This window comes from Phacochoerus africanus, chromosome 14 (genome assembly GCF_016906955.1).
Source record: "Phacochoerus africanus isolate WHEZ1 chromosome 14, ROS_Pafr_v1, whole genome shotgun sequence".
In the NCBI taxonomy this organism is placed as follows: domain Eukaryota; kingdom Metazoa; phylum Chordata; class Mammalia; order Artiodactyla; family Suidae; genus Phacochoerus; species Phacochoerus africanus.
This window is the reverse complement of record NC_062557.1, coordinates 44,916,504-44,944,071: the sequence shown is the minus strand read 5'-3', so window position 1 is coordinate 44,944,071 and position 27,568 is coordinate 44,916,504. Positions and strand designations below refer to the sequence as shown.

Below are 27,568 nucleotides of genomic sequence, written 5' to 3'. Positions count from 1 at the left end.
GGAATCATACAGCACTTGTCCTTTTGTGTCTGGCTTGTTTCATTTAGCATCATGTCTTCAGGGTTGATCCATAATGTAGTATTATGCCCATTTTACAGATATAATTATTCCCACTTTACATAGGCGGCGCTTCAGCTGGGTGCAGCTGAAAGCACCCAAAAAGCAGACTTGGCATGGAGTTGACAGAATTGGCTGGTTTTTATCATTCCCAGGAGAAATCAATACTAATCCATGTGCCTAGGCCTTTAAGGCAATTGAAGAGTAATTTCCTCTGTATTGTATTTCCTTTGGGAATATTTTTACTCCTATTCCCATTTCCTACTCTTCCCCCCTCAGCAATTCCTCTGAACATTTCCACCCCACAACAGTTCCAGTTTTTTTTCTCTCCAGAGCACTTTAACTCCTTTTCTCTTGAGTCACATGGCCTGGTCTGGAGATCTTCCTGCTTGGGTTTCATCTGAGTGTACTCAGCCTTGCTTGAGACTGTTTACACCCCTCACCCCTCCACCCACCCTGGGGCAGTTATGAGCCTGTTTCCTTCCAAAGCAATTAGTGCAAGGAGGCCAGCCGACTCGGTGTTAATGCCGTTTCATTAAGTGGGAGCAATCCTAATGATAATAAAATGGCACATTTAACATTCAAACATTGAACAGGGTTTCTAAGCGAGTGTGTCTCTCTCTTCCTTTCTTGAATAACAGCTCCATCTTCATAAGGACCTGACAATACACCTTAATGAGAGACTGGGGAGCATAGCGTCTTTACAGAACCAGAGAGAGGATGAGAACCAGACAAAGAATCCAGAGAAAGAGGGTGTGGTGCATTGAGGGGATAAAGACCCCAAGGGGTCCTGGGGTAATGGATTCTGTGGTGTTAATTTAGACGATTAAAGTCTGTAAGAAATAAGGTCACATGGAAGATAAAGCCCAGCACAGGCTTTCATGCAATGCAGTCATTTACTTTTCTATTTGTTTAACACATTTTTCTCAACAAACATTTACTGTGCACCCAAGATGAGCCCAATTTTATGGAAGTTTGTAATAGATGGTGGCTCTAATTTTATGAAAAGGAACTTCAAGGGCATTAGCGGTCTACAGATCATCTTGTTTACCCTCCCCTGGGCAGCTTTAGTCAAATTTATCCCAAATTCATCACATGTACCAGTGAAAAGAATTTTAACAACTGCTTTGGACTTCTGAGCCTCCTTATTGAGACATCCATCTCCAAGGTCCTTGCAACGCTGTGATTATAGAATATCTGATTGAACTTCTGAAGCAAAAAGTGTGGGGTTGGGGAGCTGGCTGGGGAAAGAAGGTAAATTCAATCAGCTGGTGTTTATGGGAAGTTGAAGAGAGGCAGGAGAAGAGGATGACATCTCACAGCAACTTCCTTCCTCTGAGAAGTCTTTCCCAGCAGAGGGATGTATTCCCAACTCCCGGGCACAGAAGAGAGGCTGCTGGCCAGGGGTGGGTCACAGGTGGGCTTTGCCCAAGCTGGGGAAGCGGCTGATTCGAAAAGGTGTCAAGTCGTAGGATGGTGTTAATTTCATGCTTAATTCATACAGGATCTTCCCCACAATGGGGGACAGCTTGAACCCATGCCCTAGGGAAGGGAGAGAAGGTTGTCAAGCATCCTCAGAGCAGGAGCTGTGCTCCCTGGAAGTCCCCTCCATGGTCCTCAGATTGGGCTTAACCTTTCCATTGGCTGCATCCCAAGGATAGAAGTTGCTTCCCACTGACAGCCCCGCCCAGCCCTCTTATACACTCAAGGTCTAGGCTTTGGCTCCTCTCTGTTCAGCTAAAGGCATGGAAAACACCATTATGTCTGGTACTGCGGCAGGTCAACTTTAAGGCACCCCATCTTCCCCTGCTCAGCTCACCAGAGAATCCAGCACCAATGACGATGTTGTCGTATTTTGGGTGTCGATCAAGAATGAAGTGCTCATCAGGTGTGTTCTAGAAAAAAACAATCACACCTGTGTCCTTTGAGAACAGAGAGAGGAGGAAGAACTGCCGGCTCGGAAGGGAGGAGACTTGGCTGGATTTTTTTCCAGAAAGAACAGGAATGGGGCACAGGGACGCTTTCTGCATGCCAGTGCCCTGGGGTATTCCAGTCTTTCTCATTTGTCCATCTGTCTCTTCTCGTACAGAGCTATGAGCACAGTAGGTGCTCAGTTAATGCGTGTAAACTAACTTTAGCCAAGATGCCTGAGGCCCTGTTGACATCTGTCTCTTCTCTTTGTCCCTAAGGCCTGCTCAACTAGAACATCTTGCCAAAAACTCTTTTAGAGCTCTTCTGGGAAACATAGTGAAGGACTGCCAGACATAAGCCTAGTTTCCTAATGAAAAGGAATATGAATAACCTCTAATGAGCCCTCTCTGGTGGAGGTGAACCGACCTGCAGAAATGAGCTCTTTTGTTTCAAGTCACATCCTGTCAGGGGTCGGGTGGAGTCCAGTCTGCCCGTCTGTCTTGTCCCCCTACTTTCCAGGGCTGCAGCAGGGCCTGGCCCGGCTGCCCACACCCTTACCGTGTACATGCAGTGCTCCATAATGGCAGGCTCGGGCTCTAGGTCAGGCAAGAGATCTCTGACAAAGCGGCTCAGGATGTGGACATCTTGGATGTCTGCGAAAGCTGTGGGACAGTCCCGCTCCTCAGGATCTGCCTTGTTGCCGTGGTGATAGCAGACCTGGCTCTCAACCAGAGCAGCGTGAGCTGGGAGGGCTGGCCTCCCACACACCCACCCCCAGCCCAGGGGGCAGCTTGTAGACAGAATGCCCTCCCCATCCATCATCCCAGTCCTGACAGACGCTATTTGTTGCCACACAAGTTTGCCTAGCTGTCCATTCCTCCACCAACCCCATGTTTGCAAGGGAAGGGCTCCCTTTGACCCCCGGGGTCTTTCGTTGCAGATAGTGAATAATGAAGTAGGTTCCTGCTGCTGCCCACTGAGGTCTGAGGGAATCTGTTGAGAGGGAAGTTAGAACAGTGGCCCCAAATCTGCGGGAGCCCCTATTAGCCTTCCCTTGTCTTCTCTGCTCACCTTCACCAGCCCTGGGTACTCTCTGGAGGGCAGCCCGTAGATGTGGTGAGGAGCCAGGCTGAGGCCCAGGCCCAGGAAGCATGGAAAGGCCTGGGACACACTGTAGCTTCCGGGAGCCTTCTCTTTCCAGTAACACACATTGATCCGCAGGGTCTTGGAGCAAGAGGAAGTGGAAGGTGAAGGAGGGAAGCCTTTCTGGAGTCCTGGAGTCCTTTAATATAAGCCTAGATGCCCCGCTTCACTCACCCTTTTTTTTTTTTTTAATCTTTTTGTCTTTTTAGGGCTGCACCCAAGGCATATGGAGGTTCCCAGGCTAGGGAGTCTAATCAGAGCTGTTGCCGCTGGCCTACGCCACAGCCACAGCAACGCCAGATCCGAACCACGTCTGCGACCTATACCACAGCTCACAGCAATGTTAGATCCTTAACCCACTGAGCGAGGCCAGGGATCGAACCTGCATCCTCATGGATGCTAGTCGGGTTCGTTAACCACTGAGCCATGACAGGAACTCCCATTCACCTATCTTTGTTTCAACCAATTCTCACGTCATTTACATGTTACATTGTTATGATGTGTAAAAAAATCTCTGACTCTCGGTCTCTTCCTGCATTCTTTTTTTTTGTCTTTTTGCCATTTCTTGGGCTGCTTCCGTGGCATATGGAGGTTCCCAGGCTAGGGGTCCAGTCGGAGCTGTAGCCCGTAAATGTATCCAGCCCTACTTCTTTTTCTCTCCAGGAGTTAAATGTCTCATGTTTATTGAGCACTTAGTATAAGGCCAGGCCACCTCCTAAAGTGTTTTTTTCCCCCCCTCTGGCCGCACCCACAGCAAAAGGAAGTTCCTAGGATAGGGATCAAATGTGAGTCACAGCTGCTTCCTGAGCCACCACAAAGACAATGCCAGGTCCTTAACCTACTGCACCCCAGCGGGAACTCCTCCAAGGCCTTTCTATCTATATATCATTTAATTTAATTCTCTAAAGCCCTGGTCCCCATTATATAGGTTATAAAATTGAGACTCAGATGAAAATAATAATAATAAAAAAATTGAGGCTCAGTGGGGTGAGTCAATTTGCCCAGAGTCATCCACAAGTCATCTGGATCCAAGGTTTCTTTTCTCAAGCACCAGCTCTCAGGTTTCCAGCTCCCCTTACCTGAAGAGGCAGCTCAAGTCCCAGTGGACGGAGGAGCCGGTTGGTCCAGGGACCTGCTGTGATGATCAAGCTCCTGGCTTGGTAACTGCTGGAGGTGGTTTTCACCACAACCGGTAGCCCCGGTTTTATCTCCATCACCTTCTCTCCATCATGCACTATGCCTCCGAGCTGTCGAATTGCATCCTGAAGGGGCAGCAGCAGAGAAAGGCAAATCGGTTATATATGTGGTTCACCCTGGTGGACAAAGAGCCCTTCATTGAGGGCAGGAAAGAGAGAGCAGAATCTAGATTTCCTCTCCCATATTGTCCAGGCTGACCAGGATATATAAAACTGCCCTGCCCCAAAAGTCAGGGCTAAAGCCAGCAGGGCAAAGGGGCTCATCCAGCTAGGGATTGGAGGATGGCTGATGGGGGCCCAGAGGCCCAGAGTAGGAGCTCCATTACCCCTAAGGCTGCACTGTATCACCTGGAGGACCCTGAGTGCCTTGTCAGCATAGAGAACTCCTCCAGACTTGTCCAGGAGGCCCACTTCTCCCCTGGCCAACTGAATATTGGGGAAGCGTTGCTTCAGTTCCTCAGATGGAAGATACTGGTGTTCCACCCCATGCCTAGACAAAGTAGCCTGGATTGTCTTTAATTCTGGATTCTCCTTCATTCCCAGCAGCAGTAGTCCAGTCTGCCTGTTTAAAAAAAAAAAAAAAAAAAAAAAAAGCATTTGCGTGAAGGTCTGTATCTGAGCCTTGAGCCATTCTCTCTCATTCTTTAGCAAAGGGCCCAGGCAAGGCGTCAAGGGGAGTTCTGGCCTCACATTCCAAAAACTGGTGAAGTCTGCCCTTGGCTCTCACTGTTGGTTTGCTTGTCCCTTTATCACAATCCATTCTGCCCTTGAGGGCAGAGATCCTAAGTCCTCTTTTATCATCATACCTAGAAAGTGGTAAATGTTCAAGGAGCTTGATAAGATTTCTTCCCCTTTCTCCAGTCCCCTGACTCCACTCATTGCTTTGATCTCTATTCTTTATCTGCTTCCCCCCTCTCACCCCCTGCTGTTTCTTTTTCCTGTCCTTTTTTCTTATATAGTGTTTTGTCCCTTCCTGTGTGTCTGTCTATCTCTCAGTTCCTTCTCAGAGGTTGCCTGTTTTGTGGGAAGGGTCCTCAGTTGGGAACTCTGTCTCTAGGTCCAGTCCTGGCATGCCCTCTGTGACCTTGCTCTGGTTGCTCACTGTTCTGACCCCACATTCCTCTTCAGTAACACATACCTATTGGGCTATCGGTGGTTCCACACCAGAGGGGGTGTGGAAATGGCATGGATCATTTATTGCTTGTCACAATACCTGCGGGGTTACCACTCACATGTAGTGGGTGGGGGCCAGAGATGCTAAACCTGCAGTGCTCAAGAAGGTCCCACCCAAATGCCAGTCGTGCCCTCACTCAGAAACCCCATTACATGATCTCTTAGGGCTCCAGCAATGAATTCAGTGATTCATTGATTCTTTTTCTTCCTATATATCCCTTTTTGCTTCTTACTCCAAAGAGAATGAAAGTCGTTTCTCTTTAATGCATTCCATCTCTCTGTCACAAGAGATCAGAGCTATCTTTTTATGGGATCTGATCTAAACAGTAGAAGGGTCACTTTGGCCCCTGGGACCATTCTTGTAGTCCCTCTCAGTTTCAGCAGCCACAGTGACCAACACCAGCCCAACACATCCCCCAGGTACTATATATAAAGCTCGTAATAGCCTATAATGGAGTCTCATGGATATTACATGCTTCCAAATCCCACATTATCTGGTTGGGGGGATTAAAGAGAAGATTGAGAGGGGGTAGGGACATAGTGGGCCCTGGGGCCGGTGTCAGTACACAGAGCTGCGCAGCGTGCCCAATCCATTTGCCACGGCCCCCGCCTACCCAGCATTCACCACTGGTGAGAAAGCAGTGAGCGCCTCTGCCTCTTCAAAGCTCAGCAGAGGAAAGATACTGTAGAAATCCCCATCAGCCAGCAGACAGACTTTTCCTGTGGCCCCAAAAGGACTTCACATTGGCTCTCAGGTAATGAAAACTTGCCTAGTAAACTCCTTGGTCGAAAGAGTGAATGATTAAGTCACCTGTAATAATGTATGTTCTTGAACCCTCTGTACCCAGTGGGGTTGTGACTGGGTAGAATTCTGGGAAAGACCTGGCTTAATCCTCATTTTAGCAGTCATAACGTCAGATTCCTGGCCCGGAAATTCAAGAGCAGTATGTTCTAGCCGCTGCCTGCAACATGCCAGCCTCAGTTTCTGAGATTTAGTTTCTTTCCTTTTCCTTCCTTCCTCCCATCCTTCCTTCCTTCTTTCCTTGAAATAAGAACTCCGCTTACAGGAAAGTACTATAAGGGGAAAATGAACTCATGCCAAGACAATGGGCAAATCTGTCGAATTATGAAATGCTGAGTGATGTTCTAATTCCCAAGCCGTCCTGTGGTGGATGAGGCGGGAGCTCCCCATCCCTAGGAGTAATCAGCGAGCTGATTCTGCCGGTGAATGTAATTGTGCCGATTGTAATCATTTTGCTCCAGTTCTCTGCCCCTGTGGCATTTATTTCTTAGCCCAGATATTGATCTAACAGTGGGAAATTTTCCATCTGAATTTGTGGTGCTGGACCCTCCCCTAGTCCGAAGATGCATTTGGGAAATTCTCATTTTCCGTGGATCACAGCTGAGCTATTTGGCCTGAGGGAAACCATGCACTGCTGGAGAAATGCCTTGGATTGGAGAGAGATTTTTGACCATTATGAGCAAATCGGAAATAAATGTAAAACACTGCCTGGAAATGCAAAGGCCTGTCATTATGGGAGATAGGTGAGAGGCTCCTGTGGGAAATGCATAGAGAATTGGAAATCAGTCAATCAAAACCAGGATCGGATAACGGGCCTTTTCCCCCCAGTATGAAGATAGATGACTTCCATGGGCAGATTGAAAATCATTTAAGTGCTTATTTTCTTAATGGCTTTTCCTAGATCCCAATAAACAGTCTGCTCATTCTGCATCAATTTCTCAGCCCCATGCTCTGGGCCTCCCTCTCCTCTTTTTCTGCTCAGAGCCAGGCTCCCAGGTTTGGGGAGGAGGAGGGTGAGAAGGGACAATAGTATTGCAGGATGACCAAGAAATGAGTGGTCAAGGGCTGGTTTAGAAAGAGGGCACCTTGGAGTTCCCATTGTGGTGCAACAGAAACCAATCTGACTAGTATCCATGAGGACGTGGGTTCGATCCCTGGCCTCTCTCAGTGGGTCTGGGATTTGGCATTGCTGTGAGCTGTGGTATAGGTTGCAGACACGGCTTGGATCCCACATTGCTGTGGCTGTGGTGTAGGCCGGTGGCTACAGCTCTGATTCGACCCCTAGCCTGAGAACTTCCATATGCCACAGATGCGGCCCTAAAAAGCAAAAAATTGAAATTAAAAAAAAAAAAGTAGAAAGAGGGCACCTTGAAGTGAGGCTGGGTTGCCAGTGAACCCTGGAAAAAGTGAAGCTCCAAAGTCCCAGAACGTTGTCAGCTGAGTGCTGAGCATTTGGTACTGACTGCCTTCCTCCAACCCTAGCAAGATCCAGCAGCAGGAAGAGATAATGGAAAGTTCCTCCCCAGGGCCTTGTTGGCTTCTCTGTGACTGGACTAAAGCCTCCATTGTGATGTAGGGAGTTTTCAATAAGGGAGTTCCACCAGTTACTGTAGCAGGACAGGAGGGAGGGGCAGACTGCTCTCCCTGCATCTGCCATCTTCCCATCCCAAGCTCCGGCTTTCCCCTCTCTGGGTTAAAAATGCCAAGCAAGGCAGCTCTCAGAATCACCTCGGGGAAGGGACTCCAAAAAGGACTTAGTAATGGCTGCTGCCTTTGCTGGTTGTGGAGGAGCTCTTGGCGTTTCATCTTCCGCTCAGTGGGCCGAGGTGGAATTGGTTAACAGAGACTGCTCCAGGGAGGGGATGTGGCTGACAAGCCAGACACTTCGCAGACACAGGAAGCAGCAGCTGCGGAGGGGGCCACCAGGTTCTGCCAGCAGCTGTACTGCCTACGGCTGTGATCTTGTCTGATATTGTCAGCTAAGCAGGGGCAGCCGGGGTCAGGAGCTAGATAGTAGGACTCAAAGGGAGAAGGCGGGGCAGGAAAGAGATGGGCCACAGAGCTGGGATTTGCTCTTGGTATCAGCATCCTGGCTGTACACATCACAAAAGAGTCAGACCTTGTGATCTGACACATGTGTCATTGTCTGTTCCCAGAATATATGCAGATATCCTGAGCCCACCCATATTTAGTATGCCACTGTCACAGGAAGTGGCAGAAAAGAATAAAAAGAATTGGACAACCACCTCAGCTATCAACGCCTGAAAGGTTTTTTTAGATCATCATCAAATAGCATTAGGCAAATACGTTCAAACCTATCAGTTCGATTATGATATTGTGCTGGTTCTTCCGGAAGAAGCTAGGCATCATTTAGAGAATCAGAATTAGGAACAGGGAATTCCCGTTGCGGCTCAGTGGTAATGAACCAGACTAGTATCCATGATGATGCAGGTTCAATCCCTGGCCTCACTCAGTAGGTTAAGGATCCAGCGTTGCTATGAGCTGTGGCGTAGGTCGAAGACGTGGCTCAGATCTGGTGTTGTGGTGTAGGCTGGCAGCTACAGCTCCGACTCAACCCCTAGCCTGGGGACTTCCATATGCCTCGGGTGCGGCCCTAAAAAAGACCAAAAAAAAAAAAAAGAATTAAGAACAAAAGCTAAAGGAATCAGTATCTGTTCTGTGTCTCTACTAAGTAAAAGAACCAAATAAATTAGTGTGCCTGAGTAGATTAGATTGACCATAAGAAAGGACTTGTTAACAACAACAACAATGACAATAATACTTAGCACTGGATGGAACTTTAAAGGTTTTCAAAAAACATTCACGGGAGTTCCCGTCGAGGTGCAGTGGTTAACGAGTCGGCCTTGCTCAGTGGGTTAAGGATCCGGCGTTGCCGTGAGCTGTGGTGTAGGTCGCAGCCGCGGCTCGGATCCCGTGTTGCTGTGGCTGTGGTGTAGGCCGGTGGCTACAGCTCCGACTGGACCCCTAGCCTGGGAACCTCCATATGCCGCGGGAGCAGCTCAAGAAAAGGCAAAAAAAAAGACAAAAAAAAAAGCATTCATCCTTCATTTTCCATAGCTTGGTCTTTGAGGCATAGAAACAGTTTTTTAAGAGGGGCTGTAATATGTCCCTGTCTTTCAGTGTATGTTAGCAGTCTTCTGACCTGGGATGATTTAGGCCTGAACTTGTTTAGAGGCAGGGGATGGACAAAGTAACCAGTTTGTGGTTTTCCTAAACCAAGAGCCAACAAACTATGACCCAGGGGCCAAATCAGGTCTGCCACCTGTTTTTGTCTGTCCCAAGTCAAGATGGTTCTTATATTTTTTAATGGTTGATAAAAAGCAAAAGAAGAGTATTTCATGACATGAAAATTATCTGAAATTTCAGTGTTCATAAATAAAGTTTAATTGGGAACCCAGCCATGCCCATTTGTTTACATATTATCTGTGGATGCTTTCACAATGGCAGAGTTGAGTCATTGGCAGAGCCCAATAGTTGTACCAGAGACCATATGGCCGGCAAAGGCTGTGATACCTACTATGACCCATTGACAGTAACAGTTTGCCAAACCATGTTCTAGAGTAAAAGTTGAATAATTCTGTGACTTGCACTATGGGTTAAGACCCTGACTACTCAGTAGTGACACTCTTATAAGGTCATGGGAGAGTTCAGGGAGTTAACATGGATTAAGTACTTTCAGAACAGCCTCAGTTTCTTATTATAAACACTAGAATATGCAGCGATGATGACGATTTGTCAAGTGCTAGTCTAAGCCCTTTACATACTTTTCCTCACAACAGACCCAAGAAATAAATGTTATTACCCCTACTTCACAGAGGAGAAAACTGAGTCTCACAGAGGTTACACAGCTTGCTCTACACAACACAGCTAAATATGTCAGAGCTGGTATCTAGAGCCAGGCCTACCTGCTTCCAAAGCCTTACCAAATTCCTGTCCCCCTGCTAGAGAGAAGGGTTATGAGATTCTCCTACTCAAGAGTTCCTTTTCTTTTCTCCACTAGCCCTTCCCCTTGATTGTCCATGGTTGCTGCATCCCTTCTCTCTCCTCCTGTCCTTCTACCCACCTCCCCTTGCTGAATGGAGGTAGGACATAGCTGACCCAGAATAGGTGGAAGGAACTGCCATTTATTCAAAGGTGCTAGGCACAGCCAAGTATTTCATAAAGTATTGAAGAGTCTCATTTAATCCTCACAGAGCACTTTGATAAAAATGAGGCACAGAGAGGTATAGAAACTTTTACAAGGTCACACAACACAAAGTTAAATTCAAGCCCATCTGACTGCAGAATTTTCTTCAATCTGAAAGATTCCAGACACTTTCCAAACATCTCTTAGTTGCCTCCTTGTCTGCTGGGATGAAGTTTGCCCTCCAAGGCCTTGGCAGTTCTTATAGCACAAAATACTCAGCAGTATTCACAGATGGCTGACAGAGAGGGGTCCCTTTGCCAGGCCACCCCTCAGCAAGACATGCTCCCTTATTTGGGTGCTGGGTGCATTAGCTGCCTCTGGAATAAATCTGTAATTAGCTGCCCTAGCTGTATTTGCATAATGGGTTTCACTTTGTTCTTAAGTTAATGGTGTTTTTGCAACAGAACAGTAACCTCTTGGTTCCTGGCCATTAAAATAACTGCCATCCTACAGGGTAGAGCCATGGTTTTATAGGAAGTTGAGTGAAGAGCCACAGAGAAGGTAGAGGGATGGTGGGATGGGTGGTTAAAGTTCTCTTTGCCTCCTGGGTTTTCTGTCTTCTTCACCTTGAGTATTTGAAAAGTGAGTGAGGGGGGCAGGTCTTAAGGGTCAGAGAGGGATGTCTGGGCAACAGGGAAATAGCTGCAGGCTCACTCCCTGGCATGAAGTGTGGCCTGAGAAGCATCCCCACTTGTTCTTATGGGAGGAGGTATTCAGAGAGAATGAAATGGATTGATTTATTGATTTACTTTTTGTCTTTTGTCCTTTTAGGGCTGCACCCGCAGCATATGGAGGTTCCCAGGCTAGGGGTCTAATCCAAGCTGTAGCCACCAGCCTACACTGGAGCACAGCAATGCCAGATCTGAGCCATGTCTGTGACCTACACCATAGCTCACGGCAATGCTGGATCCACTGAGCGAGGCCAGGGATTGAACCCGCAACCTCATGGTTCCTAGTTGGATTCGTTTCCATTGCACCAGGACGGGAACTCCTGAAATGGATTTATAAAGGTTGTTCTGGGGATGAGGACCCAGCATGAAAGATTGTGATACTAGTAGGAATATAAAGAATCAAGACAGAGGCCTCCTCCTCTCTTTCAACCCTGCCCCGAGAGAGTCTCCGGTGGCTTCATGGAGATATAAACTCCAGCTCTGGACATCTGCCCTTCATGTCTTTCCAGCAGTTTTCCCCAAACAGTCTCTGCAGGCATTGGACACATGGTCTAAACCCAGCCCTGGAACTCAGAGTTTGACAGGAGAGCCAGCTGGACCTGTGGGGCAATCCTAACACAGCGATCAGAATGCATCAAGGTGTCTGGCACTTCCCAAGGTCTTGTGTCTCTATTGTGTGTCAAATATTTGTGGCACTGTCCCCTCACATAGTAAAATTACCCCCCAGGTGCTGAGCCCCATGATTCAAGGAATTCTTCTGCCACAACCCAACCTGTATAATTGGGTTCCTGCCTCATGCTGCAGCTGGGCCCATATCCGGTAGCACTCCGCCATCATCTCAGTGTAGAAGTCTTCAGGGTATGCCCTTCGGATTATCCGGCTCTGCCCATGGGAGCTTCCTCGGGAATGTGGGAGGAAGAACTGGAAATGCAAAACAAGAGATAACTACAGCTGTCACTTCTGGCGTTTTGAAGCCAGGTGGTCATGCGCTGTCAACCAGAGGCACTAATTCTTCAGATATTTCCATATAGTCTCCCTTTATGGGCACGTTACTGACTTGGCTTCAGTAGTTCTAACACAGGCTTCCTTTTTGCTAACATCATTCACATCCCAAAGTCCCATCATTAGTCTTCAGTCATCCTGCTGCAACCTCGCCCCTTTTAGACTCACGAAGAAGCAAAATTAGAAAGAAGCTTCCAGATCACTCTAGTCTAGGCTCTTCATTTTATGCAGAAAAAATAAATGGAGAAAACTTATGCTGACTTTTTCTCTGTGGCTTCAGATCACTCAGGACAAGGGAACCAAATTGGGATTTAGCAAAAGATAGAGTGTTTCCTGCAAAGTTGGACCAGGAATCCCTCAGGCTTTGAGAAAACTGATAGAGAAGTGAAAAAGATTTCTAACCAATCCAGTTCATTATCAAGAAGAGTTAACTAGGAATTCCCATCGTGGCTCACTGGAAACAAATCTGACTAGTATCCATGAGGACTCAGGTTCGATCCCTGGCCTTGATCAGTGGGTTAAGGATCCAGCATTGCTGTGAGCTGTGGTGTAGGTTGCAAACACGGCTAGGATCCTTTGTTGCTGTGGCTGTGGCGTAGGCCAGCGGCTACAGCTTGGATTCAATGCCTAGCCTGGGAAACTCCATATGCCATGGGTGCAGCCTGAAAAAGACAGAAAAAAAAAAGAAGAGTAAACCAAAACCAACATGGATAGATGCAGGGAGAATGGGAAGGTAGAACCTTTGGGCTGAGTAGAGCTGCCCTGGAAAGGACCTTGTGGACATACGGAGCCCGCCCATATGTACAGTGGCCACTGTAGACTGTACTGCATGGGGTCACTTTTTCTATAAGAGAAAAAAAAAAGAGAACTAAGTCTTATTTCTGTGTCTCAAACAAAGAAGCTGCTATTATCTGGAGGTAGCAGGAAAAACAGAAGCCTTTGCTGGGTTGCAGGGTGAGAGGCCAGGAATATGCAGGAAAGAATCCTTCCTCTCAGGCCCACAAATCAACCTTCGTCTCTAGGCACAGTTATCTTTCCTTAAGGTTAAGCAAAGCAGAACTGATTATTTTTCTAGGCCAAATCAACCATTTCGGCACAGAAGAGACTGTGAGAAGAAGGAAGAGAATGGAGCCTGGGACACTTAGTCAGGGACAGGAGCTAGAAGGCATCAAAAGGAGAAAATGTGCATAGAAAACCAAAGTGGGTCTTAGGGAGGGTGGAACTTTCTTAGCATTGTCATGAAACACCCAGGCAGCTAAGCTACAAATTGCACAGAAATTGTGATAATCAGGACCTTTGGTCTTCAATCCACAGCCTGCTGACTCCAGAAAACTCTCTTGGGGGAGGAGAAAGGGACACTCCCTGAGGTCAGAAGTACAGAAGGGACACAGTACCTGCTCCAGCAGGAGGACCCTCCTGCTGTGTTTGGCCAGGTGGTACGCAGTGAAGCAGCCCTGGATGCCTGCCCCGATCACAATGGCGTCATAGAGCTCCTTCTGAGCAGCCATCATGCCCTCTGAGTTAGTCCTGCAGCCTCAGAGTCCACACACAAAGGAGAAGGCAATTGAAGGCGGGCTCCAACCTGAGGGAGGAGGAGTAAAGCAAAGTCCATCTTGGCCAGCATTTCCACAGTCCCCTGGGGCCAAGTCCTCCCTACTCTTCCCAACCCCCGAAGCCTGGCACAGGGCTCAGCCCCTGCCTCCCCTGCAGAGCAGAGCTGGGTAGTCTGATTTGTGAGGTTTAGCCCAGCTCAGCTGCCAGCCTCACCCTTGCATCCCTCTAGCTTTCTATTCTTGGCTCAATTATTGTCATGCAAATGGGCTCCTTCCTATGCCACCTTCCTGTCTCATTATGATCTTTGTCTCAGGACTTCGGCCCTAGAATTTCAATGCCTCCTAGACCAAGCTGGGCACCAGGAATGCTGCCTCCCCCTGCTGGCTTCCCTCTCTCCAGCCTGATTTCCTTTGGGGATTCAAAAGGGCCGAGCTAAGAACTTGGCACTATGCCCAGGGTAAGGTCCACCTCCCCAGTGGGTGGTGAGGTCAGGGGGGTAGTTGCAGGGGCCAATTGGGAGGGCAGGTTTGTGATTATGAAATTATTCTCAGCATGTTTTACTTTCATCTTTGAAAAAAAGAAGAAGAAATGATCCTGAACAAACGGAAAGGACAGAATGAGTGGAGAAGGCTTCTCCTGAGGCAGAGATCAGGCCCCAGCATGGGGGTGAGGAGGGCCCCTGGAGTGAGCGCTGCATCTGTAGCAGGCAGTGTGCTAAATGAGCACTTTTACATGCATTTGGGACAGAGCCAGAGTTTGTCGGGCCTAATTCTTACACAATTTGGGGGTCCTCTTTAAGAAAAGGAAAAGAAAAATTGTGAATACAAAATTAGGTGCTAGGACTCGGAAGAGATTGTGCAATTAAGAAGGCTGTGGTTGAAGTTTCTTTAGCTTCACAGTTAATCAGTCTCTGAATGCATTATCTAGTTTAATCCTCACAGCCCCAGGAGTAAATATTTTTATCTCCACTTCTGGCACATTAAAGATGGCCCCAAATTCTTGGTCACTCTTCCTGTCATAGGTTCTGTGGCTTCTTGACCAATAGAATATGGTGGAAATGATACTGGGACACTTTCTAGCCCAGGCCTTAAAAAGCAGCTTCCTGGGAGTTCCCATTGTGGCTCAACAGTTAATGAACCTGACTGGCATCCATGAGGATGAGGGTTCAATCCCTGGCCTCGCTCCGTGGGTTAAGGATCCTGCGTTGCCGTGAGCTATGGTATATAGGGCGCAGACGTGGCTTGGATCCCGAGTTGCTATGGCTGTGGCATAGGCCAGTGGCTACAGCTCTGATTGGACCCCTAGCCTGGGAACCTCCATATGCCACGAGTGCCTCCCTAAAAAGACAAAAAGCAGGAGGGGAAAAAAAAAAAGAGCAGCTTCCTCTTCTTATTGTGGAGCATGTACTTCTGGAGTCCAACCAGGCTGTTGGTGAGACCACATGGGGAGGTCCTGAGACTACATGGAGAGCCAGACATAAGAGTGAAGCCATCTTGGACCCTCCTATCCAGCTCAACCACCAGCTAAATACCACTGAGTGACCCAATTAATGCCACATGGAGCAGAAGACTTATCCAGCCAAGACCCAACTGAATTCCTGACCTACAAAATCATGAGATAGAATAAAACAGTTGTTTTTAGCTGATAAGATTTGGGGTAGTTCTTCATGCAGCCATAACTGAACCCCCACTGTACAGCCAGAGACATTAAGGCTTACAGAGGTTATAACCTGCCCAAAGCCATGCACCTGGTCAACGCTGACACTGAGACGTGAACCTCAGCTTGTCTGCTCCAGAGCCTGTTCACTTAACCACCGCGCTATACTGAGCAGTAAGACTTGTAATGATGATTCTGATTTGAATATTTTGCTGTTTCTCTCATGCCCATACTGTAAGTGGGAGAAAAGAATGGACCAGGAGATCCATGTGACCACACGAAGATGCCCAGCCTCAGTTCAGTGGCCCACCTCCAGCGAAGAATCCTTCAGAGTGGCCTTGGCAACGAGCTGTCCTTTCAGCCCAGCCCATCCTTTCTTAGGAAAATAGGGACCGAGAGAGGATGCCATGTGACTGGCTTTTTCATTTTCTTCTGAGGAAAAAAAAAAAAAACTTCTCTAAGATCCAGAGGCCACCTCAATTCACCCCACCCCTGACCCATACTTGGGGTGAAATAGCATCCACTTCACAATGGGACAGCTCCCTTACTGTAAAAAATAGCAGACGTAACTGAGAAAAATGGACTACTTTTGTATGTAAAGTCTTGATATAAATACATAGGGTCAGCCCCCAGATTTCTCTTGATAAGATGTCAGAGGAGATGAACAGTTTACACACAAGGAAAAGCAGACAATAAATTCTCACGTGGAAGTGTGCCCAGTCTCACTAGCAGTGAAAGAAATGGGGGTTAAATAACTTCAAGGTACGATTATGTGCCTATTAAATCAGCAAAAATAAATAAAAATGATAAAATCTGATGTCAGTGCCGTGGGGCCAGAGAGAGAGTAGGATCGCCACTCAGGTTGTCTGGGCATTCAGCGCCGGGGTGGTGTGCGAGGGCCGTAAGGTGGCTCAAACCTTCTGACCTGGAAATTTGACTTGGGGAGCTGTACCCCAAGGAAATATCCAGGGGGAGAAAAAGACATTTGTATGAAGAAGTTCCTAGCTGTGCTTTTATAATATGAAAAAAATGGAAACAACCCAGCCGCAGGGGATGGCTGAACAAACCAGCACGTCGACACAATAGAGTACTAGGTAGGATTCAAAATGACAAGTGTGAGGATGGAGGGCTCCGCGGAAATGTGTACATGAAGCCACCGAGAGGAGGGAAGCAGAACACAAATAGAAACGCACAGATCACAACCCTGTGTTATGTGCGTGTGTTATCCAAGATCTAAAGAGAATTCGGAGAGGTAATTGAGCTTAATGCTCATTAATTTCCATATTCTATAAAACTTGCACTTCCATTCACAATTTGTAAAAGGATAAGGAGAAATCCCCTGAGGAAGCAGATGTTTCAGATCTTCCTGGTCACCGGTTCCAGGGCCTGGGGAAGTTCTTTCTTTGTTCTAATCTCAGTTTTCCCGGCTGCCCCCCAGACATTTCTTATTGTTTGTCCTCAGGGAATCGACAAAGCGGCTCTGTATCCCACCTCTCCTTTGTTTAATATAACTTCAGAAATAAAATAACAATTCCATTTCCCCATCCCTACTTCATAAGCCTGCCCTGGATTCCTGGACTCAAGCATTCTGCTCCTTTTAAGAATTTCAAACGACTCCTCCGAAAGCAGACACTAGCCATGGCCCAACCTTCAAATGAAAAGCTAACTGGCTTCTGAAGGCTTCCTCCCTCTCTCTCTCTCTCTCCCTCTCTCCTCTCTCTCTCCCTCTCTCTCTCTCTCTCCCTCTCTCTCTCTCTCTCTCTCTCTCTCTCTCTCTCTCTCTCTCTCTCTCTCTCTCTCTCTCTCTCTCTCTCTCTCTCTCAGGTTGCTGGTCCTTGTGGCTGTCCTGATAGGGGCAGGCAGAGAGAAGTGATCCCCTCAAATGCCATTTTAACACCCATTCTGGATCGGAAGACCATTAAAGGGAGAGCCAGCAGCCCTACACCGCGCTGCTGTGTGTCAGCAATTGCTGCTGTGTCCTGGGGCAGAGCTGCTGAGGATGTGAGGCTGAACTGTTCATCTGATGGTTTGATTGACACTTCGCAGACAGGGGTGGGAGAGCCGAGCCAGGGAAGCAGCAAGCTGTGCGGCTCAGAAATAATGAGACGACCCGAATTGTGAGTGTGTGTGTGTGTGTGTGTGTGTGTGTGTGTGTGTGTGAGAGAGAGAGAGAGAGAAATAAGAGAAATCTAGGAGTTGAATGGCGAGGGAGAGGCTTCTGTTCTCTTTCGTCTGTACCTCTTTGCCAAGGAGCCAGAGCCTGGGGCAAGGAGACAGGCAGGCTGACCTGGAAGCAGCCCCTCCAGACCCATCTCGCCAGCTGCTGAGGGTGTTTGGGGCCCTGAATGTGCAGAGGATCCCAGCGTGAGAACACCAAGAGCAGCAGAGCTGGATCTGTATGTGGTCTCCATACACGTTTCAGACTCATTGCATGTCTCAGCTTTCATCCCTCTCCTCCATCCCTCTCTTCCACCTGCTCTCCTCCATCCCTTTCCCTTTGCCCCGGGTTGTGCATCTGCCTTGCCTCTTCTAGATTCCTGCATTAACCTCCTAACCAGTCTCCCCTCTGCATCCTTGCCCCTCTTAATCTACCCATGCACATACCTGCCAGAGTCCTCTCTAAACAGCAAATCTGAGCAGGTCACTCCCCTGCTGAAAATTCTTTAATAGCTGCCCATTTTCTATTAGGATAAAATTGCAACTTCTTAGCTTGACATACAAGGCAGTAGGCATTCTGGCCTCTGCCTGCTCCTGGAGTTCTACCATGGGTGCCTTCTCACTGTTCTGTTTAGGCCTTGGCAAGGCTGAGCTGAGAGAGCATAGGTCCACCATTCCCTATGATGATTCCAAGTCCCCCACACCCGCAAGCCTCCTCTGATGGCCTCTCTCCTATAGTTCCTTTCCACCCTGTCTATGTCTCCATGATAACAATGAGCAGAGAATATAGTGATTTTCTGCATGTCTGCCTTCCGCCTAAGCTTCTTAAGGAGAAGGGGTCTTCTTTTGATTGTCATTTTTTATAGGTAACACAGACACATGAAACAGTAGTGAAAAGGTTCAGAAAGAACACTGTGAAAAGGAAGTCTTCTTGCCACCCCATCCTCAGATACTTCCTGCCCCTCATCGCATGCAATGCTGTTGCTATCTTCTTTTGTTCTATGGGTATACAAATACATGTTACTTTTTTTTTTTAATCTCAGAAGATGCACTCAGGGGGTTCCCATTGTGGCTGAGCAGGTTAAGAACCTGACTAGTATCCTTGAGGATGCGGGTTTGATCCCTGGCCTCACTCAGTGGGTTAAGGATGTGGCATTGCCACAAGCTGCAGTGTAGGTTGCAGACACAGTTTGGATCCCACATTGCTATGGCTGTGGTGTAGGCCAGCAGCTGCGGCTCTGATTTGATGCCTAGCTTGGGAACTTCCATACGCTGTAGGAGCAGCACCCGCCCCCCCAAAAAAAGAAGATGCACTCAGAAGTATGTGTATACTATACAGCACCTTCCTGTTTCCATTTCATATATCTTGGCTTCCACGTGATTCATCTGGGGCTGGCACATTCTTCCTGATGCCTGCATAATATCCCATGGTGTGGAGGAGGCATCTGGGACAGAGGATGTGTTTGCTGAGTGGTCAGTGGCCTTCTCTGGCTGTCACAGACACTTTAGACACATGGCTCTCTAGCCAGCTGGTATTAGGTGTTCAGGGAGGTGAGAGGTCGGTTCTGGATTGGCCCAGCAAGGTTTATCAAAGGCTGACAGTGTCTTCTGTGAGCTGCTGAGGACACTACCCTCCTTCAGGCCAGAAGGTTAGAGGGTGGACTCCTGCTGCTGCGTCTTCCTGCTGTGCCTTCGTTTTGTGTTTGTTAAGCAGCACATGTTCAAGTCAACTCTGCTTTCTCAAGATATTGATTGCTAGGTAGTCACAGAGGAGGGAGGAAATAAGGAGAGTCCTGAAATTGGGGCTGAAACCTCTGAGAAAATGTTACATCATTTAGCCTGAGCACTCAGGATCCACCTTGAAAGGATGCTCTTAGACCTCACTGGGACAAGAGGAAATGCAAATAAAAAGGAGGGAGGAGGGTTTTCATTGTCTTAAGGGAAAACTTCCCTGAAGATGAACAATGGAATCTTCTTAATCTTGTCTCAAGGTCTTTCTACCCCAGCTCTATACAAATGTGTGTGCATATTTGCACACTCTGACTGTGGTGCTCTAAGACTTACCTAGGTGTTCATTAAGTAGCTGACTTACATGTATGTATATCTGAGTGGGTATATTTCCATCACTAGGCTTTTTTTTTTTTTTTTTGTCTTTTTAGGGCTGTACCCATGGCATATGGAAGTTCCCAGGAGGCTAGGGGTCAAATTGGACCTGCAGCTGCCGGCCTACACCACAGCCACAGCAACTCGGGATCCGAGCCATGTCTTCAACCTACACACAGCTCACGGCAGCGCCAGATCTTTAACCCACTGAGCAAGGCCAGGGATTGAACCCACATCCTCATGGATCCTAGTCGGGTTCGTTAACTGCTGAGCCATCATGGGAACTTCTCCACCCCTAGACTTTAGGAGACGGTCCCATTAAAATTCAGCAGATGTTGGGGGAAGTGACAAAGAGTGATGAGAATTGGTGTCCATTTCTGTTCCTTAGAGGTGAGAGTGTGTCTGGAGTGGAGACTACATTTGAATCTTCTGTCAGGTGGCTCCCCTCCCTCTCTCCCATGTCTTTCCCATGCTTCATAGCCTGATATTAGGAAACTCTGTGCTGGGGAATTGCAGGGAGTGAGTAAGGATTGGGAGCAGGAAAAGAAAAAAGAGTAGCTTTTGCATGGATTGGGCTGGCTTGACAGGTGACAAATAGCAACTAAAATTCAGTGGCGTGCAGGAAGATTAACTCCAAGGATTCAGCTCTCCCATATTCTCCAGTTTTCAAGTAGATATTGTCTTCCCCTCTCCCACCTTTGCAGATGTTGCTGTTTGTTGTAAAATGTAGATGGATACAGGAGTTCAAGTCCTCCCCACACTATACTGCCAGACTTGGGGTCATAGAGACAGAGAATCAGAAGGAAGCCCGAGGAAAAGGAGAGAAGGGAAGCAGAATTCTGGATACAAACTTTGAAGTTATCTTTAATCCCTGTTTTTTGCTTGTTGCCTCCAGGCTGCCCCTCAAAACTAGTCTAGCCCATCTCCTGAGCAGTAATGGCTGCAAGATTCATCTCTTACTCTGCTTTCTCATTGGTTCTTCTGTTCTTTTTTCTGTTTCTGCCTTGGGCTCTCTTTCTTCCTTTGAGATCAGAAAAGAAAGAGAGGAGTTCCCATCGTGGCGCAGTGGTTAACGAATCCGACTAGGAACCATGAGGTTGGGGGTTCGGTCCCTGGCCTTGCTCAGTGGGTTAACGATCCGGCGTTGCCGTGAGCTGTGGTGTAGGTTGCAGACGCGGCTCGGATCCCGCATTGCTGTGGCTCTGGTGTAGGGCAGTGGCTACAGCTCCGATTCGACCCCTAGCCTGGGAACCTCCATATGCTTTGGGAGCAGCCCAAGAAATAGCAAAAAGACAAAAAAAAAAAAGAGAAAGAGAGATTTGAGGGAAGGCCTTTGGGAAAGAATGGTACAATACCAAGTCCTGACTGGAGGAAAGACCTCAAGGCAGTGGAAGAGAAAAGCCTAAGAGAGCCAGGGAACTTGAGGCACCAGAGCCACGTGGCTCTGCTCCTTGGTGGAAGGCTTTATGGAGTTTAGCCTGCTGGGGCTGGGAGAAAACCCTCAGCTGTACCACTCCCTCCTCTCTCATCTGGCTGCTGATTTAGACAGGACTTTTGGCTTGGGATTTACTGGCCTCTTGAATCTGTGGACTAGTTTGTTGTATGGTTTGGTTTGGTTTTTTTGGCCACACCTATGGCATGTGGAAGTTCCTGGGTCAGGGATCAAACCCATTGCCATAGCACCGACCCAGGCTGCTTCAGTGACAACATTGGATCCTTAACCTACTGTGCCATAAGAGAACTCCTGGACTAATTTTTTCTTTAATCAGTTCTGGAAACTACTTAGCCATTTCCTCTTTTCAGCTGCCTTATTTGTTCTTTCCTCTCTATCTGGGATATTAATTAAACATGTATCAGGCCTCTACCCACTATATCTCTTATCTTTCTTATTCCCCTCTTTTTATTTTCCTCTTTGTGCTGCATTCTGGATAATTTCTCACTATTACCTTCACTAATTCTTTGTTCCACTGCATCTAAGGTGCTTTTAAATGAATGAGTTGGAATTCCCCATTGTGGTGCAGCAGAAGTGAATCCGACTAGGAACCATGACATTGCAGGTTCGATCCTTGGCCTCACTTAGTGGGTTAAGGAGCTGTGGTGTAGGTTGCAGAGGCAGCTCAGATCTGGTGTTGCCGGGGGTGTGGTGTAGGCCAGCAGCTGTAGCTCTGATTCAGCCCCTAGCCTGGGAACCTCCATGTGCCTGGGGTGTGGCCCTGAAAATTTTTTTTAGTTAATTAATTAATTAATGAGTTGAGTTTTAATTGCAGTTCCTGTGGGGTTTTGGTTTTTGTTTTTTTTTTTAGACTTTCCCTTTTTTAAAGTTCATTTTGTTACTTTACACAACGTCTTGTTCCCTCTTTGTGCTATTTTCAGGCTTGTCATTTATTTCCTTGACCACAGAAAATGTGATTTATAATCTACATCTCATTGTTCTAATATGTGAGGTCTTCGTTGTTTTGCTCTCATTTCTGTGATTCTCACTCTTGGAGCCTTATTTTTCTTATAGGCTTGGCTCTCTTTAATCAAGTTCTGGTAATGGCACTTGAACAAGTTATTATTTATTCTCTGCTATTCCAAATATAAAGGAATAATTTGAGTATGAAGGAACCTTCCTCTAGAGAAGACTGTGCTTACTCCTGCCAGGTATCAGGAGCACCACCAGTCCTATCTAAGCAAGTTCCTGGTCTGAGATTCCCTGGATTACCCAGGCAATGTGAACTTGGGCTGGAGTACTTCAGTCCGTCTTTACCCTGATGAGGCAGCTCTTTGAGGTCTCGGTGTATTGAGGAAAGGATCTTCTATTAGATTCTCTGCCATGTGCAGGCGCTGAGCTTGGATTTCTTTTCTTTTTTTTTTTTTTTTTTTTGGTCTTTTTGCCTTTTCTAGGGCCACACCCGCAGCATATGGAGGTTTCCAGGCTAGGGGTCTAATCAAAGCTGTAGCGACCAGCCTATGCCAGAGCCACAGCAACGCGGGATCTGAGCCGCGTCTGCAACCTACACCACAGCTCACGGCAACGCCGGATCATTTAACCCACTGGGCAAGGCCAGGGATCGAACCCGCAACCTCATGGTTCCTAGTTAGATTCGTTCACCACTGCGGCACAATGGGAACTCCTGAGCTTGGATTTCTAACCCTCTCTCTCTTCCAGGTGATCAAAACGAAAGTTCAGATTTGCTAGGGCTTTTTCAGGGAAATGTGGCTTCTATGCTCTGGTTTTCTCTTCCATGTTGGCCTATTAATTCTTTATTATTTTTATCAACTCTCTGAGGCTTCTAGGGTGTTTTTGATATTTTATCTAGTACTTACAGCTGGACTCTTACCAATGTCTTTTCTAAGCTTTTCCTTTTTTCTGTCTCTCCAAATATCAAGAAAATAAAGGTGGACAAATAAAGGTTCCTCATTCTTGGAACCCCCGCCCAGTGCTTCACTCTCTCTTTTTCTCTGTCTCTCCACCCCTCCCTCCACCTGTCCTATTTGTTCACCTTTATTTTCTTGATATTTGGAGAGACAGAAAAAGGAAAGGCTTAGCAAAGACGTTGGAAAGAGTCCAGGCTTCCAACCTCAGTTGCAAACAGATTACTAGACCCCCAAAGACATCACCTCTCCAGTATGCCCTCCATTTACATTCCCCTGTCCCCTTCCCCCTCAGATACCAAGAGTGAGAAAAAAAAAAAAAAGGCAATTGTCAAGAATGATCATCTCCCAAAGGACAACAAGAGTGAGAAATTCATCATAGCCACCACGAGACTCAGAGATGAACCAGCCAGGCTGAAGGGCCAGTATATATGGGACCCTAGCCTTATGACTGGAATAAGATAGGAGAGAATTTTGCTGACCAGATGCCTTTTAGGAATCACTGTATTTGTATAAAAAGAAAGCTATTTTGATAAGATTCAAGAATATAGTGGGATCGCCTCCATTATCCGGGTTAATTGCCTTCAGCTGAGAGGGGTCCTACTTACTTTTGTTTCAAAGAGTGGGGCATGCAATTTCCCACCAGAGCCAAACGGCTCACAACAATGAAGAAACACAGTCCTCTGTTCATCCTTCCTCTTTGCAGCGCCTAATCCCTTTAAATAAAGTGTTGAACAAATATTTAAAGAAAATCAGTTTTCTTTCTATAAGGATACCAAGAAACTGGCAACACTAGTTGCCTCTGGGGAATGAAGCTGGGTGGAATCTTGTTATATAGGAAAAGGCTTAGAAGAAAACACTGTACAGATAATTGCTATCCTGAGGGGGCTCGGGGACAGACTCTGGGCATCATCAGCGTCCTGCCTGCATCTAAGCTCACAACCACAGGCAGGGTTGGGCCTTGGTAGGATCAAAATCCACAGAAGGGCCAGCAAGCAGGTGAAAGGTAGTATGAAGCACCTGGAAATGTAGGCAATATAAAGGGAATGGGAGTGCAGGGCCCACACTAGGTCTCCTCTCACCAAGCAGGGTCTCCTACAGAACCTTGAAAGGATCCACACTGAGTTCCCAGTAACATGGCGAGTATTAAAGTATTAAGCAACTGCTCCCTACTTCCTGCCTCATCCTTGGACCACCACCCCCCACCCCCACCTCTCAGTGCATCACTCTTTCTTTCTCTGTCTCTGCACCCCTCCTTCCCTCCACCTGTCCTATTTGTCCACCTTTATTTTCTTGATATTTGGAGAGACAGAAAAAGGAAAGGCTTAGAAAAGACATTGGGAAGAGTCCAGCTGTATTTGGAACAGACTATCGGTGCTCTTTGCCCAGAATTCTTAAAGGAAAAGGGAAAGGCGAGGTTCTTGGAATGGCTTGGGAGAGGTCTGCCTGGAGCCCATCCAGAAAGCTCTCTGGACACCCGGGGAGTCTGGACGACCATGGTTCTTATCGTTGCTCCTCAATAACACTCTGCCATATTGCATATGCTTATCAAAGGCTTCAGGGCCCTTACTTTGTAGACATCTCACTGAATCTTCACAACTGCCCTGCAAGGTGGCCAAGGCAGCGTATTTACACCCATTTTGCAGATGAGGAAACTGATAGCTAGTAAGTTGCAGAGCCAACATTCCAACCCTCAGCTGGGATTTCAAGCCCCAAGCCTTGCTCCGCATCCCAAGACAGGCCCAACATTCTTCCTTCAGAGCATCCTGGGTGCTGGGCTCAGTGTTCATACAGGGAATGGGCAAAAATGTGGTTCATTCTGTGTTGCGAACCAGAACATTCCCCACCCCTACCCCTGCAAAAAAAGAGAAGGAGCATGACCCCCAATGGGAAGAAATTCTAAAGCAGCCCCTGGGGACCTTTAGAGAAGCTGTTTGATTTATTCTAGTCCCTACTGGTATTCTGTGCTACATTTATAAACGTCAGCGCTGGAAATGAAGTTCCCACTGCCCTGACAGCTGCTAGTTGCTGCTGTTGCTCACCAAGGGTTCAGATAAAGTGTTTCCCCCTCCCCTTGATTGATAGAGAGCTGAGAACAAAAGAAAAATAAAAGCCCCCCTGGAGCATTGATGGAAGAGAGGAGGAAGCTTCTCAGGAAGAGGAAGGGAGTGATCTAGAAAAGGCTGGTATTGGTGGAATGGAGAGGATGTGTGTGTGTGTGTGTGAGTGTGTGTGTGTGAGTGTGTGTGTGTGTGTATGAGTGTATAGAGAAAAGATCCAGTTTTTAAGGCCACATGGAAAATAAATACATTCTACTTATGTAGAGAGAGGAAAAACAGTGAAAACCATGGTTTGTTCGGAGTTCTGACACAAGACGTGGGAAGGAAAAAGCATCTGTGAGGTTATCTTTGTAACCTCTAGGCTTCGACTCTCCCTAAGCAGAATCTGCTGTCTTCTGGGGTCTGGGACAGGGACAGAGGCTAGCAGAGACTTAGAGCAAAGGGGTCCTGGAGGAAAGCGGAAAGAAAAGAAAGGTAAAGGCTCCCAAAGGACCACATAGATACAAAGCATTGTCATTATTAACTGAACCAGCTGCAGAGATTGGAGACCCCCTGCTGGGAGCAGCTTGGGGTCTCATGGGTACTGACACACACACTCTGCAATAATACCTTCCCTTTCTGGTGTCCTAAATCTCGGATGCCCTCTGGTCTTTGAGAAATGCTGGTTGGGACCAGCTCTGACAGCCCTGACTGAGCACCTGAGTTAACCAGGGATGGCTTCAAATCAACAAGCCATTTCAAAGTTGCTCTTAATTTGATTATTTTGTAGTCTTATTTTTATTTATTTATTTATTTAATTTGTTTTTGGTTGCCCTGTCACATATGGAGTTTCCAGGCAACGGATCGGATCCAAGCTGCAACTGCAGCAACTCCAGATCTTTTAACCCACTGTGCAGGTAGGCTGGGGATTGAACCTGCGTCCTGGCACTGCAGAGATGCTGTGGATTCCATTGTACCAAAACGGGAACTCCTGTCTTCTTCTTTTTTTTTTTTTTTAGGGCCACAGGTGCAGGTGCGGCATATAGAAGTTCCCAGGCTAGGGGCCAAGTTGGAGCTACAGCTGCTGACCTACACCATAGCCACAGCAATGCTAGATTGGAGCCACATCTTCGACCTACACCACAGCTAACTCACAGCAATGGCAGATCCTTAGTCCACTGAGCGAGGCCAAGGATCGAATCCACATCCTCATGGGTACTAGTCAGGCTCATTTCCACTGAGCCACAACGGGAACTCCTGTACTCTTATTTTTAAACATACTAAATCAAACATTTCCAAATGACCATTGTTCTCTTCAAATTGCCCCCTTGAGAGGTTATATTGTTAATCCAGTGGCACTCAGTGTGTTGCCCAAATCATCTTGGAGGGTGATGTGTGAAATACCTTCAGGGCCAGTTTATAACCCAGGCAATAAACTGTCACATTACTTTATAGGGGGTTCCTTCCTTACTCTTTACTTGACTTATCATACCTATTTCCTGGTAATTTTTGGCCCTTTCCAAGTACCAAATCACCTGCCAAGCTGCTTTCTCAGAGCGGTCTGGAATGGTCCTTGGAGGACAGGATTGTTCAATTATTAGCAAAAGACAGAAACACACAAAAAGAAGAATTGTTATGTTAATGGGACGGGACTCTGGGTGAGTTTTCTTTTTTTTTACTTTCCTCTGTGGACAAAAATGGTTTTTGTTTTTTTAGAAAGTGTGGGTTAAACAAAATGTGGTGTATTCATACGATGGAATATTATTCAGCCTTAAAAAGGAATGAAATACACCTGCTGCAACATGGATGAACCTTAAAGACATTAAGCTCAATGAAATAAGCCAGACACAAAAGAACCAATACCGTATGACTCCACTTATATGAGGTGCCTAGAGCAGTCAGGTTCATAGAGACAGAAAGTAAAGTGGTAAGTGCCAGGAGGCAAGGGAGGGGAGAAATGGGACTTACTGTTGAGTTAGTGAGTTTGTTTTTTTTATTAAAGTATAGTTGATTTATAGGGACTTACTCTTTGATGGTAGAGTTCTGTTTGAGAAGATGAAAACGTTCTAGAGATGGACAGTGGTAATGGTTGCTCAACTATGTCAGTGTGCTTAATGCCAGTGAACGGTACACTTGAAATGGTCAAGACGGTAAATTTAAAGATAAAAGTAAATAAAGTGGTAAATTTTATGTGAATTTTATCATACAAAGAGTGTATGGATAAAAATCAAATCTACTTTCAAAAGACGAAGATTCGATATTACTGGTGTTCAAAAGAATTTGCCACAGGGTGAGCCAAGGTCCAAAGAGAAAGGCCCAAAGTATTCTTTGCTCTGGAACAAAGCCAAAGCACTGGGGCCAGGCTGGTGCTGGGGCTAGGCTCCTGCTCTGAAACAGCCCCGGGAAGGGGCCACCTCTACCAGGTCTTCTTTCCTTACATCTCCCATGACATTGTCCCCCCACCGTGGCTACTGTAACACTTCTCCCAGCCCTGGAACATTCCACAGCACAGCCTGGGCCTCCCTGACCCGGTCTCACTG

The 27,568-nt window shown here is 47.1% G+C and overlaps 2 protein-coding genes across 4 annotated transcripts in view; one reads left to right on the top strand and one right to left on the bottom strand.

Annotated features, from left to right (window-relative positions):
* Window positions 1-27,568, top strand: part of SEZ6 (seizure related 6 homolog) — a 101,757-nt gene that overhangs the window by 8,412 nt on the left and 65,777 nt on the right. The window lies entirely within an intron of this gene.
* On the bottom strand, window positions 27-14,065 carry PIPOX (pipecolic acid and sarcosine oxidase). 2 transcript variants are annotated; one of them, XM_047757859.1, is made up of 8 exons: window positions 13,557-14,065; window positions 11,933-12,081; window positions 4,656-4,869; window positions 4,191-4,373; window positions 3,040-3,192; window positions 2,527-2,685; window positions 1,877-1,952; window positions 27-1,599 (listed from the first exon to the last, which is right to left on the bottom strand). In XM_047757859.1, exons 1-8 carry the CDS (start codon window positions 13,671-13,673, stop codon window positions 1,469-1,471), a joined length of 1,182 nt encoding a protein of 393 aa, XP_047613815.1. In that variant the 5' UTR covers window positions 13,674-14,065; the 3' UTR covers window positions 27-1,468. The 2 variants fall into 2 exon arrangements, with proteins under 2 accessions (XP_047613815.1, XP_047613816.1); XM_047757860.1 differs by lacking the exon at window positions 2,527-2,685 and having other exon boundaries at window positions 1,359-1,599; window positions 13,557-14,062.

What these genes read in the sequence shown, in the direction of transcription:
- PIPOX (XM_047757859.1), bottom strand. Translation starts at nt 13,673, where the DNA reads ATGATGGCTGCTCAGAAGGAGCTCTATGACGCCATTGTGATCGGGGCA. An exon ending in GACTTGAGCTGCCTCTTCAG is followed by an intron (nt 3,193 to 4,190) that starts GTAAGGGGAGCT and finishes TCTTGCTCCAAG; the next exon opens with ACCCTGCGGATCAATGTGTG. An exon ending in AGTACCCAGGGCTGGTGAAG is followed by an intron (nt 2,686 to 3,039) that starts GTGAGCAGAGAA and finishes GTTGAGAGCCAG; the next exon opens with GTCTGCTATCACCACGGCAA.